This window comes from Octopus bimaculoides, chromosome 16 (genome assembly GCF_046866305.1).
Source record: "Octopus bimaculoides isolate indiv1 chromosome 16, ASM4686630v1, whole genome shotgun sequence".
Classification (NCBI taxonomy): domain Eukaryota; kingdom Metazoa; phylum Mollusca; class Cephalopoda; order Octopoda; family Octopodidae; genus Octopus; species Octopus bimaculoides.
In genome coordinates, this window is record NC_142943.1 from 21,729,704 (window position 1) to 21,747,655 (window position 17,952).

Sequence of the window (17,952 nt, forward strand, 5' to 3'; positions counted from 1 at the left end):
ACAAGAACTGTGTAAACCAGGGGTTCTCAACCTTTTTTTTTACCTGTGGACCCTTTTGATTCCTATTTCACTCCTATTTCATACCCATTCAATGTTTTAAAAAAATCATATTGTATTTTTATAAATAAATATTATAAGGACTTGTAGAAAAATTGCTTAAATATTTTGTGTACTGTAAACCTATAACCAATTTCTTAACAACTAAATTCTATGGAAAATAAATGTTCACAAGTAAAATGAGTCATAAATATACAAGTATATATTTATTAAAATCAGATAGTACATTAGTCTTAATTTCTTTAATGCGTGTCTGGCAGCTTGTTTCAAAATATTCAACTCAAATGTTGTCAATGATAATTGAAGATCACCTGTCCATTCAATTATGAGCTTTTGACAGTAAGTTAGTGACATGGCTGAAACCAGATTCAATAAGGTAAGATTTAAAAAAAGCAGTCAAGTACAACTGTGCTTCCCCACCAGAATAGTGGATACTTTGTAGCAGGGTCAATTCTTTTCCATACATTATGTTCTCCATCTTTAAATCTTGCCTGACATATTTCATCACTCTGCAATTCAATGAGATTCTCCTGCAAACAGATATCTACATCAGCAACATTAACTTCAAAAAGAAATGTCACCCGATGTGGTATATTTAACTTTAGCAGGTTGTTAAACTCAGCTTATGCAAGTTTTTCAAATGTTCAGTATACAAGGTCATCATCACGCAGATTACTGTTAACTGATAGCTGGCTTCATGCTATCATTTGACAGTACATCCATACATATGAGACACATTGGTTCCGCTTCATTCTGTGGCAATAGAATAAAGCCATAAAACAGATATTCAATGGAATACTGTCAGCATTTCTTCTTAGTTGGAGGGGCAGAATTTTGATTTAAGCACCCCATATAATTCCTCATAACTTTTCTATTTTTTGGAATTTTCAGAAAATGTTTGTGAATTTGTCTTCTACACATGGGAATTCAAAAGATTATGCAAATAGAATTTTAGCTGTGTTTTTAGCACATCACACAACCATCTTCCTCATTTCTTTGTCCCTATGATATAATGATATTGCTCAAGAGTGGTTCATTGCTGGAATTTAAGCAGAAGTTCTGAGTGTCTGTATTTTAAACTCTGACTTTTAAAAAAAGTAGGAAATTTTAGGATTTATGGGGTTTTAAAAAAATAAATTTTTTTTTTTTTTGCATTAAGCATATGAATTCCAATGGATAGAACACAAATTCACAAAAGCTTCCTGAAAATTCCAAAAAATGAAAACCACAACCATCTGCTATCTTCATTCTTACTCTTTGTTGTATTTTTTTTTTTTTAATCGGAGTTTAAAATATGGATAGTCCAAATTTTAGGCTCAAATCCCACCATTGGGTGCATCATCATTCCACTAAATGTGTTTATGAGGAGAAAAATACTGAAAAATATTAATACATGCCAGTGACAAAGAAACAAAAACGGTATCAGGTGGTTGAGAGATGTACTAAAAATAACAGCTAAATTGCCCTTAAATCACACAATTTCACAAAAATTTTCTGAAAATTCCAATACATAAAAAAAGTTATATGCAATATTATATTTATTAGTAATGGATTAAAATAATTGTAATTTTTTTTCTTAGAACACTTGTTAAAATACCAGTTATAGAAGATATGCAAAAGTTCTTACCTTTATCCCCAAAACTGACTAACTCAGAGATCAGTCTTGCAAAAATAAGTTGAAATCAACTTGTTGCTAAGTACCGAGATATTTCTTGCATGAATTCTCTCTTTCCCTCTCCCCCTCTCTTCTACACACACACACACACACACACAAATATATGTATATGTATATGTATACATATATACATACATGCGCGTTGCTGTTGCCAGTCAATGTGTCTGGAGCACTTTTGAAAGAACTCTGTGTGTGTGTGTGTGTGTATTATAATTTTGTTGCTGCTGTTGTTGTTGATGTTACTTTTTCTTAGTATCATTTCTTTCATCTTTCTAGAGAATTCCCAAAGGAATTTTATGACCAACTTCATAGATATATGTTTTTCTTTCTTTTATATTATTTTTTCTTTATTTTTGTTTTGAAAAGTAGTAAATAAATTAGTAAAGACAGGATTTCTAGCAACATATTTCAGGGTGTTTTTTAAACAAGTTTCTTAGTTTCAGTGCACCATTGTACAGGGTCCACACTGAAAACTACTGGTCTAAAGCACAATTTTTCATGGCCCATGAAAAATTATTGTGGACTCCCAATTTACTGCATTTCATCTGTGCACCCACCTCTAGAAATTTTGTATGGACCCCAGTTGAGAACCTCTGATGTAAAGTATTTTGACCCATTTTTACTCACAACTACGTAACCTATACAGAGCAAATTTTACTCCGAAAGATGATGCAATGGGGATCTGTTCAATTTCGCTCTCAGATTAAAAATTTTTTTTTTTTTAACTAAACAGCTTGAAATTTCATATACTGGTATAATTTCTCACATTGAACATGGTTTACTTTCAACATTTCTAACAAAATTTCATATTTTAGAAGTTATTTTGTGTTGAAGTTGTCGTATTTGGGTAATTTTAACCAATCAACGACGTATATTCAGTTGAAAGCTACTGCTGTTTGTGATAGTAATTAAAGAGGAACAACTTTTGGTCATCTCTACCAAATGTCACCACTCTGTTCTATTTGTATGCCAAGCAAAGGGCGAAGGGAAAGTATTACTCCTTGGTCATAGCTGATACAAAAGAGAAGCTTTCAGCCGCAAGAAAGACGATGCCACTTTTATCCTTTCTTCCTTTCTAGTCAGCATCGTGCATTCCTTACTCTTTCCCTCTCTAGTGGCTACCAACAAGCAAGCAAATTTGTCACTGCCACTACATGTCAGGCAAACAAATAAATATATGTAAATAATATTTCTTCCTTCTTGGTGTTGATTCTTTGATGTTTAATGATTACTCTGACACAAGAACCAAAGAAAAAAGAAAGTGTGTAATAGGCAACACAAGCAGGAAGCAAAAATAAAATAGAACAGAGTAGGGACATTTAGTAGAGATGACCTGGATGTTGTTCCTCTTCGATTACTATTGCAAACAGCAATAGTTTTCAACTGAATACATGTTGATTGGTTAAAATTACCCAAATATAACAATTTTAACATGAAATAACTTCTAAAATATGAAATTTTGTCCAAAATGTTGGAAGTAAACCATGTTCAGCATGAGAAATTACACCATTATACGAAGTTTCAAACTGTTTAGTTAAAAAAAAATAATTAAAAACTTTGTGAGCAAAACTGAACAGACCCTGCAGTGGTACAAAATGAGAGAAAATAACAAGTAATCAGAAATTATTCATTTTGATCCAGTTATCAATTCTGCCCCGCTTCTATACAGTAATTCCAGGTGTTTGACAGACTGATGAAAAATATATGTAAAAAAAAAAATAAAGGTTCCATTTAATGAAACATTTGAATGCAATAATTCTAAATCTGAAAAAAGAATGCTTTTAGCTGTTGAAAGATGTAATTTTATAATTAAAACTGAATTCAAAAGTTTTCTTTATTAACTTGCTTCATAAAATAAAACTAGGTTAGAAGTAGAAGGATGTTTATGTGCCTTTAACTGCTATTGGTCAAGCCAGTCACGCATTGAAAGAAGGAATTTGGCCTAGAGACTAAAAACATTTTTCAATCTCTTTATACATTCGTATTTATGCACACAACCACACACACTCTCAGTTACATATATACATTTTCAGGAGTGTTCTGTTGTTTTCCTTTTCTCTGTTATCCCAAAAGCAGCTACAATTCCCTCAGGAATTGTAAGTACTTTGGGACTGGGTATAAATTGTTTTTTAATTGAAATATTTGTTGTCACTAACATGGCAAAATCTATTTTTATTTATCATAAGACGCCTTTATGTATTGAAAGAGAGCCTCTCATGCTTGATTGCTGGGAGGTGGGTGGGGGATCCCTGTAATCAGTGCTACATACCCTTCTTAGCAGGCCCCTCCCCCAATATCTAGATGCCTGTGGCAATTGCCCCCACTGGGCCTCTATAAATCCAGCCCTGCATAGCGCAGCTCCGAAAAAAAAAAAAAAATCATAAATTTTCAAATGTTTTTTTATAACGTGTTTATGGAGAGAAAAATATTTAAAAATATAATTATCTCCCTAAGAGAGGTAATTTATTTTGGAAAAACCAATGAAATGCACATTTAATTATCTCCCTTAGACAGGTCATTTATTTTGGAGCTACGCTAAATCTAAGATGTTGGAAAAGGGTAGGTAAGTTTATTAGGAGGACAGGTAGAGACTCGGGACCACTTCCATTGGGTTCAGTGTAAAATTTTACACAAAAAGGCGGTGCTCCAGCATGGCTGCAGTCAAATGACTGAAACAAGTAAAAGAGTAAAAATGAGCTTTTAGTTTTTATATAGATGCTGTAGCCTTTCTTGCTATAGTTGGACAGACACACTGTCATCTTTATTATATATATATATATATATATATATATATATATATATATATATATATATATATATATATATATATTTGTTTTGCAAGATTTTTGATGTGAAATCGTGTGTTGAAACAGATGTTGTTGTACTTGGGGATGGTCATATTGCCAGTTTAGCCAATAAAAACACACGCACTGTATATTTGGTGTTAATTTGCTTCAGCTTATTTCGGCAACTCTGGCCGAAATAAGATTAAGATTAATGTAATATAAAGCTGAAGCAAATTAACACCAAATATACAGTGCGTGTGTTTTTTATTGGCTAAACTGGCAATATGACCATCCCCAAGTACAACAATATATATATATATATATATATATATATATATATATATATGTATATGATGGCTGCTACTCGTGACTGAGGAAGACCATCATTGGCCATTAAAAATATTGTGCACTCACACAAATCTATACTTTACACTCATAGCTTTACTGGTGACTAATGATCCCAGCTGTTGATAAGCATATACATCTGCAGACCAAGCTTCTACTATTAACCACACCAGCAGTGTGCTTTCAAGCAGATCATTTAAATGCTGCATGAAAAATGTGTTTTTCAAAATACCTATGTTGACAATTGACCTCCCATATTTCACATGCTTTCAACAAGGATTTTATACAATCCTTAAATTGTAGCTTTGATTTCCAATAGGGTACTTTCTATAAACAAATTTTCCACATAGCATCTTTTTAGGAATCCTTCAATCATTCATCCAAAAAAGGTGTGCAGGCCAATATAAATGGTGCTTGTGTACCATTACCTCAATGCTCAGAGTGTCAGTAAAATGATCAACTAACATTCAGAATATATTTCAGACTTATTTGATTGAAGCATTCAAGGGCCTAAAAAGTGGATGTTAATTGATGATGTCTCACACAAGTAATAGAGTGACATGAGCACAAGTAATAGTGACATCACAAGTAATAGAGTAACATTACTATGTTTGCCTTATGTTGGAACCAGACACAAGACTCAATGGTCCTGAAGGGATCAGTTGCCTTCTGAAGCCTTAGATATATTTCATCATCCAAGGAACGAGAACAGCTGAGTGTGCTGCCCAGGTACACAAACTTGTCTACCACTTTCAATACTGTCTTCAACAAAAATCAATGGGTTTCCAGGAACAGGTTGGAACATTACAGAAGTCTTGTCCAGGTTAATGCTGAGCCCAAATGCCATGCAAGATACAGAAATATAATCTATGAGAATTTGATTGTCTTCAGCTAAGTCACAATCAACTGCATAAGAGACTGAATAAATTTTCAAATTGGCAGCAAATTGATGCAAGCTGAAGAGGCAACCAGAAGATCAGTACCTCACATATATCTCACAGCAAAAGCATGAATGAGAGAATGGTAAATTACAAGGAAAAGAGAGTTGGGGCAAGAATGTCACCTTACTCAACACCATTCTCTACAGGAATGCATCCTACCATCAACACTGATCTATGCCTCCATCCCAAGATGAGAGGATTTGATTATTAATAAAAAGTAACTTGGACAAACAAGTTTGCTGAATATTTTCTACAGGGAGTCCCTATTCATAGTATTGAAAGCTTTGGTTAAATCAATAGAAACCTGGACAAATTCCATATACATACGCATAGCATTTCTTCTGCATCTGTCTTGCTATAAAAATCATATCCACTGTTCCTCTACCAGAAAAAAAGCCACATTGAGATTAAGATAGAACATCACTTACAAGGTATTTATTTAGGTGGGTAAGAATATTTGCCAGAACTTTGACAGCAGCTGACAGTGGAGCAATATCTCTAAGGTTGCCAAACTGACTCCCTTTCCTTTATAAAGAGGAAGGATAATTGCATCCTTTCAGTCCCTGGGGACAATGTCATCCCTCCAGACTACACTAATAAGCTCATGAAGCTTCTGTGTGTTATGATCACTGCCAAAATGCAGGTCCTTAGCACAAATTCCATGCTGAGGACCTGCTGTAAAAATCATGCTAAAATAGATTGGAGCAACGTGCAGTCCTCTGGCTTGCCAGTTTCTCTCAAGCCATTCAATCCATGCCAGCATGGAAAATGGACGTTAAATTTTGATGATGATGATGAATATTATTATTATTATTATTATTTTAAAATGATTGATGTAACTCCTCACAAAGTAAATAGACAATATGAAGAGTGCAATGAGATTGCAATAGACGTTTTATGGCTGTTTGTGGCTGTTTTTCAATGTATAGCATGCAGAAACCCCAATGTTAGTTTTGTTGGAATCAGAAGTAGAGGTTAATAGTTCTCTTATATTTTTATTTCATCTAAAGGCTACAATAGGTGGCTGAGGAAATATATGTTTGAAACGAGGATATTTTTCCACAACATGCTGGTAACTTTCATGTAACACTTTTGAAATGCCAGCAAAATTTCGGTGTCAGTTAATCACTAAAGGAATTCTGTCACATATTGTACTTTGCTAAAATTATGCATGTAAGTTTGCCTTGATCCAGACAAAAAAGACATCATCAATGCACTGTAACCAAATGATGTCTTTTCTCTCTGGGAAAGATCACAGGATAGTTTAATTGACTTCTTGCATTTCTGTGACTGTTATGCTAAAAACTATGGCTATAAGTCTAACATAAAATTTATGTCTATTTTTTCAAAAACTAGCATTGAGTTTTTGGACACAAAAGTCAAGTTTTCTGGAGGCAGAATAGTGATAGAGTTGTTTTGCAAGCCATGTCATCCCATATTTTCCTCCACCACCACTCCGATCATCTACATCATATAATTTGGTCAAATACGAAATCCCAATTTTTGAGGATAAAACTGATAGGGGATATATACCGGAAACATGCAAATGCTTTTGTACACCATCATGTCAAACATGGTTACAGTGAATCACGATTAAAGGAAATTGCAAATGACATAGCTAAGATTAGCAAGGAAAGTTATAGAATTCCTTTAGTGATGAATGGGCACCAAAATTTTGCTGGAATTTCAAAAGTGTTACATGAAAGTTACCAGCATGTTATGCAAAAATATCCTTGTTTCAAACATATATTTTCTCAGCCACCTATTGTAGGCTTTAGATGGAATAAAAATATAAGAGAACTATTAACCTCTACTTCTGACTCCAACAAGACTAACATTGGAGTTTCTGCATGCTGTACCTTGAAAAATAGCCACAAGAGCAGTAAGCCCTGTTCATTGTCGAGTCAAGTCGATTCCATCAGGAATCATAACAGAAATATTATGATTTACATGGAAGGTGGGATGCATAGAGATTCCCATTTGGTGTATGCAGCAAAATGCATGAAATACAACTTGATTCATGCTGATTGTACAACAGAACAATTAAACAAAAGATTCAATGGGCACAGATATGACATCAGGCACAATAACAGTAGTTTGACAGAACTTGCCAAACATTTTACATTAAATGGCTGCAATTTTGAAAAAGACTTGAAAGTGCATATTTTCAGAAAATATTCTGAAACTGCTACACTTTCAGTCTTCAAAATGCATGAGGAGAAATATGTTTGTGAGATACTCTCTCTTTACTCTTTTACTTGTTTCAGTCATTTGACTGTGGCCATGCTGGAGCACCACTTTTAGTCGAGCAAATCGATCCCAGGACTTATTCATTGTAAGCCTAGTACTTATTCTATCGGTTTCTTTTGCCGAACCGCTAAGTTGCGGGGACATAAACACACCAGCATCGGTTGTCAAGCGATGTTGGGGGAACAAACACAAACACACAAATACATACACACACACACATACATATATATATATACATATATACGACGGGCTTCTTTCAATTTCCATCTACTAAATCCACTCACAAGGCTTTGGTCGGCCCAAGGCTATAGTAGAAGACACTTGACCAAGGTGCCACACAGTGGGACTGAACCTGGAACCATGTGGTTGGTAAGCAAGCTACTTACCACACAGCCACTCCTGCATTAACATAATGCGCTGAAGGGAGAATTTTTTTCTTTTTCTTTTTTTCGCTTTCATTTTCTTTTTGCCAGTTGTAAACTTGAAAAGTGAAGACTGATGATGTCATCCCATCAACATGGGAACACTGGTTGCCTCGTTCAGATTTTGAATTTGAATTTCTATGTGTCCCTTTTCCTTTTGAACTCGGCAAAGCTAACTGCTGAAATATTGTTCAAGTAATAAAACATCTATTGCAATTGCATTATGCTCTCTGTGTTGCCCACTGCCGCCGCCATTGCTGTCGTCATTATTATTGAGTGAGAGAGCAATAAATGCCACCAAAGTGATATTGGGGTATACATATACAAAGCCCAATATACACATCATGACTGCCTGTTTGATAAGGGCACACCAGGCATATGCATTTTAACTAAATGTGTGCAACATGGTAATCTCATCATCATCATCATTGTTTAACGTCCGCTTTCCATGCTAGCATGGGTTGGACGATTTGACTGAGGACTGGCAAGCCAGATGGCTGCACCAGGCTCCAATCTGATCTGGCAGAGTTTCTACAGCTGGATGCCCTTCCTAACGCTAACCACTCTGAGAGTGTAGTGGGTGCTTTTACATGCCACCAGCATGAGGGCCAGTCAGGCAGTACTGGCAACAGCCACGCTCAAAATGGTGTTTTTTATGTGTCACCTGCACAGGAGCCAGTCCAGCGGCACTGGCAATGACCTCACTCGAATGTTTTTTCACGTGCCACTGGCACAAGTGCCAGTAAAGCGACACTGGTAATGGTCATGCTCAAATGGTGCTATTTACATACCACTGGCACGGAAGTCAGACAGCTGCTCTGGCAATGATCACGCTCGGATGGTGCTCTTAGCGCTCCATTGGTGCAGGTGCCAGTCATCAAGTATGGTTCAATTACGATTTCAATTTCACTTGCCCCAACAGGTCTTCACAAGCAGAGATTAGTGTCTAATGAAGGAGAGCTTGGCATAGGTGCCAGTCGTCGGATTTGGTTCGATTTCGACTTCAGATTTCAAATTCCAAATTCACTTGCCTCAACAGGTCTTTGCAAGCAGAGTTTTTAGTGTCCGATGAAGTAAAGATACGAATAAGTGAGCTGGCTACACTTCTGGCAGAGGTCACAGATTATGCTCTCACTTGCCTTGCCAGGTCTTCTCACGTACTGCATATTTCCAAAAGTCCTGGTCTCTGGTCATTGCCTCGGTGAGGCCTAAAGTTCGAAGGTTGTGCTTCAGCACCTCATCCCAGGTCTTCCTGGGTCTATCTCTTCCACAGGTTCCCTCAACTGCTAGGGTGTGGCATTTTTTCACACAGCTATCCTCATCCATTCTTGCCACATGTCCATACCAGCGCAATTGTCTCTCTTGCACACCACAGCTGATGCTTCTTAGGTCTAACTTTTCTCTCAAGGTACTTACACTGGCTTCGTTTCTTGCGAGCTTATGCGTGTCCTCAACAGTCATGGCCCATGTTTCAATGCCATGTAGCATGGCTGTTCATACACATGCGTCATACAGTCTGCCTTTTACTCTGAGCAAGAGGCCCTTTGTCACCAGCAGATGTAAGAGCTCCCTAAACTTTGCCCAGGCTATTCTTATTCTCGCAGCTACACATTCAGTGCACCCTCCCCCGCTACAAACTTGGTCACCTAGGTAACGGAAGCTATCAACTAATTCTAGTTTATCTCCCTGGATTGTGGCAAAAGTTGTTTTCTGCACATTTTCAGTGTTTATTGCTCCTGAGCATCTGCCACATACAAAAACTATCTTGCTAGTTAGCCTTCCTTTGATATTGCTGCACCCCTTATGTGTCTATAGCTTACAATGGGTACATCTTATGGAGTTTCTACCTACGCCGTTTCTACAGATCAAGCAGGGCCATCTACCTGAAAGGGTTTGTGTTTTGTCTCCCTTCCTATTTATTAGGACTTTGGTTTTAGCTAGGTTGACTCTAAGGCTCTTCAATTCTAGTCCTTGCTACCACACCTAAAACTTCTCCTCTAGTTCTGATAGTGACTTAGCAATTAGCGCAAGGTCATCAGCATAGAGGAGCTCCCAGGGGCATTCCATCTTGAATTCCTGTGTTATTGCCTGGAGGACCATGATAAATAGGAGGGGGCTGAAGACTGAACCTTGGTGGACCCCTACCTCTACCTGGAATTTTTCACTGTACTCGTTGCCAACCCTCGCCTTACTGACAGCATCCCTGCACATGGCTTGCACAGCTCTCACTAACCACTCATCTATCGCTAGATTCCTCATTGACCACCAGATAAAGGCACAGGGGACCATGTCAAAGGCGTTCTCCATGTCAACAAAAGCCAGGTACAGAGGTTTTATCTTTGGCTAGGTATTTCTCCTGCAGCAGTCTTACCAGAAATACAGCATCAGTGGTGTTTTTTTCTGGAATGAACCTAAACTGCATCTCATCTAAACTGACTCTCTCCCGAATTTGTTGGGCTATGACCCTCTCGGTGACTTTCATTACCTGGTCCAACAACTTGATACCTCTGTAATTGTTTTTATCTAAAGCGTCACCTTTACCTTTGTAGCAGTTTACTATGGTGCTGCTACACCAGTCATTGGGTATGACTCCTTCATGTATCACCTGGTTAACTATACGTGTGACTTGGCTATAGCCAACACTGCCAGATATTTTGAGCATCTCTGCAGTGATTCCTGATGGGCCGGGGGCTTTCCCTATCTTCATTCTCATAATTACTTTATCTACCAAGGTACTGTCAACTCGGATAGCTGGTCTCTCTGTTGGGTCGACATGTGGCAGACTCTCTTCCTCTCATTCATTCTCTTTATTAAGCAGCCTTTCATAGTGGCATCTCCAAACCTCTTTCTTTGCAACCTGGTTTAGTGCAAGTGAGCCATCATCCAAGCAGACACATTTCTCTCCTACGACATCACGATTCTCTCTCACACACTGTCTCGCAATATGAAATACTTCAAGTCTTTGGTCCTCATGGTGCAGAACATTGGCAAAGTTTTTCTTATCTGCTTCCCCTCTGGCTAAGTAAACCTGTCTCCTAGCTTTCCTTCTGGCAGTCTGATACAATTCCCTGCTACCTCCGTTCTTCCAGTCCTTCCAAGCCTGTTTCTTTTGTCTAATAGCTCTGTCAACCACATTGTTCCACCACCATGTTACTTTGGGTCGAGAAGGGACTTTGCACTATCCACAGATCTGGTCGGTGGCTCTCAGCAGGCTGTTCTGTAGAAACTTCCAATTGTCTTCCACATTGTGTGATGCTATATCCCCTTCTATTTAGTCAAATGCTTTGAATAAGACATTTCTAAATCTCTGTCCATTTGCAGGATCTTTAAGCTTCCAAAGCCTTCTCCTCCAGGCTGGTCTACTTCTGGGCATCCATTTAGCCTTGATCCCGAAGTCGCTAACTACTAATCTGTGTTGAGGGGTGCATTCTTCGCCTGGGAAGGTTTTGGCATTTATAAGCCATCCTCTTTCCCTATTTCTGGCCAAGATGTAGTTGATTTGGCTAGTCTGTCTGCCGGAACAGTAGGTGACTAGGTGACAGGCAGGTTTCCTGAAGTTGGTATTGCAAACCATAAGATCGTTTGCATCACAGAACTCCAGCAGTCTGGTTCCTTCTACATTGCCATAGCCTCCATGTACGCCATAGAAGCCCCCTGCATGATGTCCAACATGACCATTGAAATCACCAGCCACAAAGAGAAGGTCCCTGTCATTCGTCAATGATGTAGTTTGCAACAGGGTGTCATAGAATTGGTCTTTCTGCCCATCCGGTAGTCCCGGTTGAGGGGCATAGACCGAGATGACAGTAGCTAACCTATGGTGAAGCACTAATCTAATCTTAAGTACTCTGTCACATACTTTGACTACCTTGATTACCTTAACCCATTTCTCTGCTAGAAGTATTCCCACGCCTCCGACCCCATCAGTGTTCACTGCCCAGAAAATCTTGTCCTTGTGCTCTTTGCCTGTGAGGAACCTAGCGGAACCTCCTCTCCACTTTACTTCTTGGATGCAGCATAAATCCACGCGTCTCCGTTCAAGCATCTCACCAGACCTACCTTTCAGTGTGCCGACGTTGATAGTGCTAATTCTGACAGTGTGGGAGGTGTGGGCCTGTGAGACCCTGGGATGAGGGAAAGCAGTGTCCTGTACCGGAAAAGAAAGCTTGCATTTGGCAGAATTCATAAACAAAACAATGCCTACAACCTGCATACACTACACCATCTTTATGCGCTATAAGATCGATAAAACCCTGGGTAGGGGAGGGGATGGCATTAGGCCGCTAGAAGTGTTTGCGGGAGACAACCAAGGATGACAGAGGATAAGAACTTCCGGTACTGGTGGAGGGGTGGGGGCGGGTATACCGCAAGCCAGTAAGTTTAAAGGGAGAGCCACTTCTGCACTTTGATACTATGGTAGACAAATTTAGACAGATTTAGAGAGAATGAGTTAAAGGAACAATAAACTTGAATAAAGTAAAGAAAAATAAATAAGTAAAGCGTGGCGAATAAAAGGAATGCATGAATTTAAGACAAACAGGGAATGGGCGATGTTTACATGGTAAAGAAATAAATAGATAATAAAGAACGAACTGGGCGGGGGGATTATGATCAAGGCTGAAATAGGAGTACATGAAACGTTGGAAGTTCTTAGCTGTTCATATTCTGGATTTCGTATTCTGTCAGCAGAAGAAATTTGAAGTCGGTTTGGAGAAAGTGGGATATTGAATTGGTTTATATAGAGTTAGGGTTAGGGAGGGGGGGAAGATGGCGTACTGGGTAGAAATCGAAGAGAGAGAGGAGAGAGAGAGGGGGGAAGAGAGAGGGGGGAGAGAGAGAGGAGGGAGAGAGAGAGAGGAGAGAGAGAGAGAGAGGGGAAAGAGAGAGGGGAGAGAGAGGGGAAAGAGAGAGGGGAGAGAGAGGGGAAAGAGAGAGGGGAGAGAGAGGGGGGATAGGGGAGAGAGGGAGAGAGAGGGGGAGAGGGGGAGAGAGAGAGGGGAGAGAGAGGGGAGGGAGAGAGAGGGGAGAGAGAGAGGGGGAGAGAGAGAGAGGGGAGAGAGAGGGGAGAGAAAGAGAGGGGAGAGAGAGAGAGGGGAGAGAAAGAGAGGGGAGAGAGAGAGAGGGGAGAGAAAGAGAGGGGAGAGAGAGAGAGAGAGAGAGAGAGAGAGAGAGAGAGAGGCAGTAAATACATCACGAGGAGAATATTCTTTGGGATTTCGGTAACAAAATTGAATGAGACAGCAAATGCCTAAATCGTGAGACAGGAGTGAAAAATATCAGGCAAACAGCACATGACCTTGCAGGTGGGGCCCAGTTAGAATTTTCTTCAGGTCAAGTAGCCTCTCCCACTGAAAATTATTATTACTTCAGAATCTTTTCCAAAACTTACAAATGGAACACAACTATACATATCTAGCGGATACTAGTTAATTGCATTCCTGATTACACCACACAGTGCCTCTCATTTTCTCTTCTACAAATGATTTTCAGCTATTTAGGTGAAACAAGTTTTAAAATGAAACATGTTTAAAAACAATTTCTTTTTAAGAGCCATTTGTGAAAGTCTTTAATATATTCTGTACAAAGAGTACAATATCTAAAGGAAAGATTAATTAGGAATAATAAAAAAATGTATCATTACTTACTGGCATTTGGTGTAATTATGTTAAAATCTGCAAAAAGAAAAAAAAACCAAAAAAACATAATAATGATAAAATGATATAGGTGTCTTCTCAATGATTTTAAAATATTTGTAATGAATTAGAGAATTTATTGATTTCAATCATTTATGTTATCTCCCTGAATTAAAAGGTTATTGTGTTTAGTTTCCTTTTAGTGGAAGTCATTTTAACAGACAGACCATACCTGCTATATGACTTTTGATAATTAGCAATTGCTGCTTTCATCTACATTGTTTTGGTGCCTAAAGATGCACGGAGAGAAAATGATAGCTTTTGAACCATTTTGAGACAATAAATACACAAGCATTTTAGTTACCAAACCAAACTTGTCTCATTGGTACAAGGCTCCCTTGTTGGTGAGACATTTTCACATTCCCATATTTTCCTCCACCACCACTCCGATCATCTACATCATATAATTTGGTCAAATCCGAAATCCCAATTTTTGAGGATAAAACTGATAGGGGATATATACTGGAAACATGCAAATGCTTTTGTACACCATTGTCAAACATGGTTACAGTCAAACATGGTTCAAGAGAACAGTGTCAACTTTATGAGTATTGCTATCAAGTACCATAGCAGGCTATCACCCAGTTGTCATCAAAACTACAACTTGTTGCTGCTTATGAGTTGTAAACAGACTTTTGATCATCTTCCCAGAGTTGACAACCAGTATACTTCTAACTAATCTACTCATACCAACAATGTAACCGAAAATGTCAGAACAGCAGCTTCTCTTCATATAAAACACGACAAGTTATGAAGTGAAATATTGATCAAAATAACAGACTAGATATTTCCAAAGCTTGAATCAAAGACATGGCTTAAAATGTTTCAATTGTTATTCTTCTCACTCTTCTTTCAAATTAATTCTTAGTGGCATTAATGGATCTTTTAAATGGTTTTTGTAATTAATATCCATTGTCCTTTTTATAACAGATTCTATATTAAGATGCCAAAATGTAAAATATCTTGTGCTGTGTTGTCTTGTTATTATGTGTGTGTGTACATACATATATATATATAGTAGAAAAATTTCTCCAATATAAATGGACATATATACACAATATACAATAATAAAAGAAAATGGAGAATTCAAATTGACATGTTAATTTGTTAACATAATATTATAATTATAAAAATATAAAATTAAATATAAATATAATCCCTACAATTGTTTCAATTCAAACCCAAAATCCAACAAATTTATAAAATGCATGTTATGGAAATATTTTGGATAAGAATGTCATCAGGGTAACAGACGCAAACCACATATGAAGCTTCAAATCGCAAAATAGACTGAATCAATATATGTTTATGTTTGTAAGTGTGAGCATCAATAATTTAATTTAAAAGAAAAATAAATAAAATAAAACAAAACCTAATATAACTGTTATTAAATATGTGTGTGTATATTTAAGAATATTAATTTAAGTATATTTCTGCAAGTTAGTATTTTAAAACAGAAATGATTTGTTAATTAATCTATTGTGAAACAGTAAATATTGATGTTAAGAAAATTACAACATACACAAAAAAATTTTCTAAGAAAAATATCCTTTATCCCAACCATTGCAAACACTAAATGATATTATAATTAATTTTATAAATTATACTATAGTCGTTATTTATTATCCATAGTAATGTGTACATTCAATCAAAAGTTACTTAGTTTTATAAAAGGAAATAAACTCATGCAAATATATTATATGTAAGTATCAATACGTTTGAAAAAAATAAAAATTCTGCAAACACACATTAGCATAATATAAATTCACTAAATATATTCTCAAATAAACTCCAATATTTATTATTTACACAAAAATTATTTCAGAAAAACTCTCACTATGCCAACATAAACAATATCAAATTCTATTATACTCATTATTTTTTGTTATTTGTACTAATGTGTACGTAAAATAACTTAATAAAAATTTATTATATATTTTCAGAGGAAAATAAAACTTTTGCAAATTTATGTACTTATATTATTTTTATGTATTCATACATTAAAAAAAACAACCCAAAACAGAAGAAATGTAAATAATATATTATGTAAATAAAATTTATTAAAGATATTAAAAAAAAAACCTTATTCACCAGTCAATGGCAAATCTGTAAATATGTTTATATAAGTACAAAAAACTTTACAAGTTTATTCAATATGAACTAACTCATATATTATTTTGTTGAATATATTTAAAGTATAAGTTAAATGCATTTAAGATAAAATTAAAATTATATTCATGGGTGCAGTCAGATGACTAAAACAAGTAAAAGAATATATATATATATAAATAAATATATGCATATATTATATATATATGTGTGTATGTGTGTGAGTGTATGTGAAAATATATATATATATATATATATATATATAGGTGCAGGAGTGACTGTGTGGTAAGTAGCTTGCTTACCAACCACATGGTTCTGGCTTCAGTCCCACTGCGTGGTACCTTCTACTATAGCCTCGGGCCGACCAAAGCCTTGTGAATGGATTTGGTAGACAGAAACTGAAAGAAACCTGTTGTATATATGTATATGTATATATATGTGTGTGTATGTGTTTGTGTATCTGTGTTTTTCCCCCCCAACATCGCTTGACAACCAATGCTAGTGTGTTTACGTCCCCGTAACTTAGCAGTTCGACAAAAGGAACTTATAGAATAAGTACTAGGCTTACAAAGAATAAGTCTTGGGGTCGACTTGCTCGACAAAAGGCAGTGCTCCAGCATGGCTGCAGTCAAATGACTGAAACAAGTAAAAGAATATATATATATATGTGTGTGTGTGTGTGTGTGTGTGTTATATACTAGCAGAGACACCCAGCCTTGCTCGGGATTAAAATGTTTTTAAAATAGTTTTTTTATTGTTTTACTTATTTCAGTCATGTGACTGCATCCATGCTAGACCACTGTCATTGGTTCAACAAATTGATCATGGGATTTATTTTTTGTAAGCCTTGTACTTATTCTATCAGTGTCTCTTGCTGAACTGCTAAGTTATGGGAATGTAAAGACAGCAACATCATTTGTCAAGCAATGGCGGGGGTACAAACACAGACACAGACAGACAGACACACACAAATATACACATATATACAGTCGTCTTTCAGTTCCTGCATTCGAAATCAACTCACAAGGCTGTGGTTGGCCTGGTAGACTATAATATATGTATATGTATATATATATATATATATATATATATATATATATATATATATATATATATCTTCCTAATCTGTCTCTCAGCCTTAGTTTTCTCCTTAATTCTTCATGTAATTTCCAAATGATATCTCTCTAACACCTTTAGCTTGCCTTCCCTCTTGTGTTCACAAGTTGGCTACAGAATTTTTCGTACTAATCTCTTAAATTAACCCTTGCTTGTTCTGGGTGCACCCGCCCATTCCCACCCCACCACCAATACTGGATATCTCTCTTCTCTCACTGGAAACCCCCTCCCTCACTGGTGGTCTCCTCTATCATACTTGCAATTTCACCTCCCTCTTCTGGGGCAAATGCAACTAGTTTAGCTACCCACCTACTTAATCTAAGATTGGCCTATTGATATTCATATTTACTTTTATCTATTCATTTATTTATATTTATATCTGCAGCACCAGTAATGCTTAAATTTATGATGTTCATAATGCTTATATTTACAACGCTGCTAACACTTACTCCTACAGCCAATAGGGGCGACAATTTTAACATGCTTGAATGTTTGAATGATGACAGGTTAAAAGTGAGATCGTAAGATTGTAGAGATGCTTGAATGGAGATATGTTGA

The 17,952-nt window shown here is 36.7% G+C and overlaps 1 protein-coding gene across 13 annotated transcripts in view; it reads right to left on the reverse strand.

The window, feature by feature from the left end:
• The window catches only part of LOC106874300 (uncharacterized), a 377,625-nt gene that overhangs the window by 66,989 nt on the left and 292,684 nt on the right, over nucleotides 1-17,952 (reverse strand). For 11 of the 13 annotated variants that reach the window (XR_016244600.1, XR_016244599.1, XR_016244602.1 and 8 more), the window contains one exon: nucleotides 14,122-14,148. The exons of 1 other annotated variant lie outside the window; for it this stretch is intronic. Coding sequence is in view for 8 of the 12 variants with exons in the window: in XM_089364247.1 (XP_089220373.1) it covers nucleotides 14,122-14,148 (27 nt within the window). In the remaining 4 variants the exon portion in view is untranslated. Of the gene's footprint in view, nucleotides 1-14,121; nucleotides 14,149-17,952 lie in introns of those variants that run through there. One more of the 13 variants, XR_016244601.1, reaches the window with a different exon arrangement.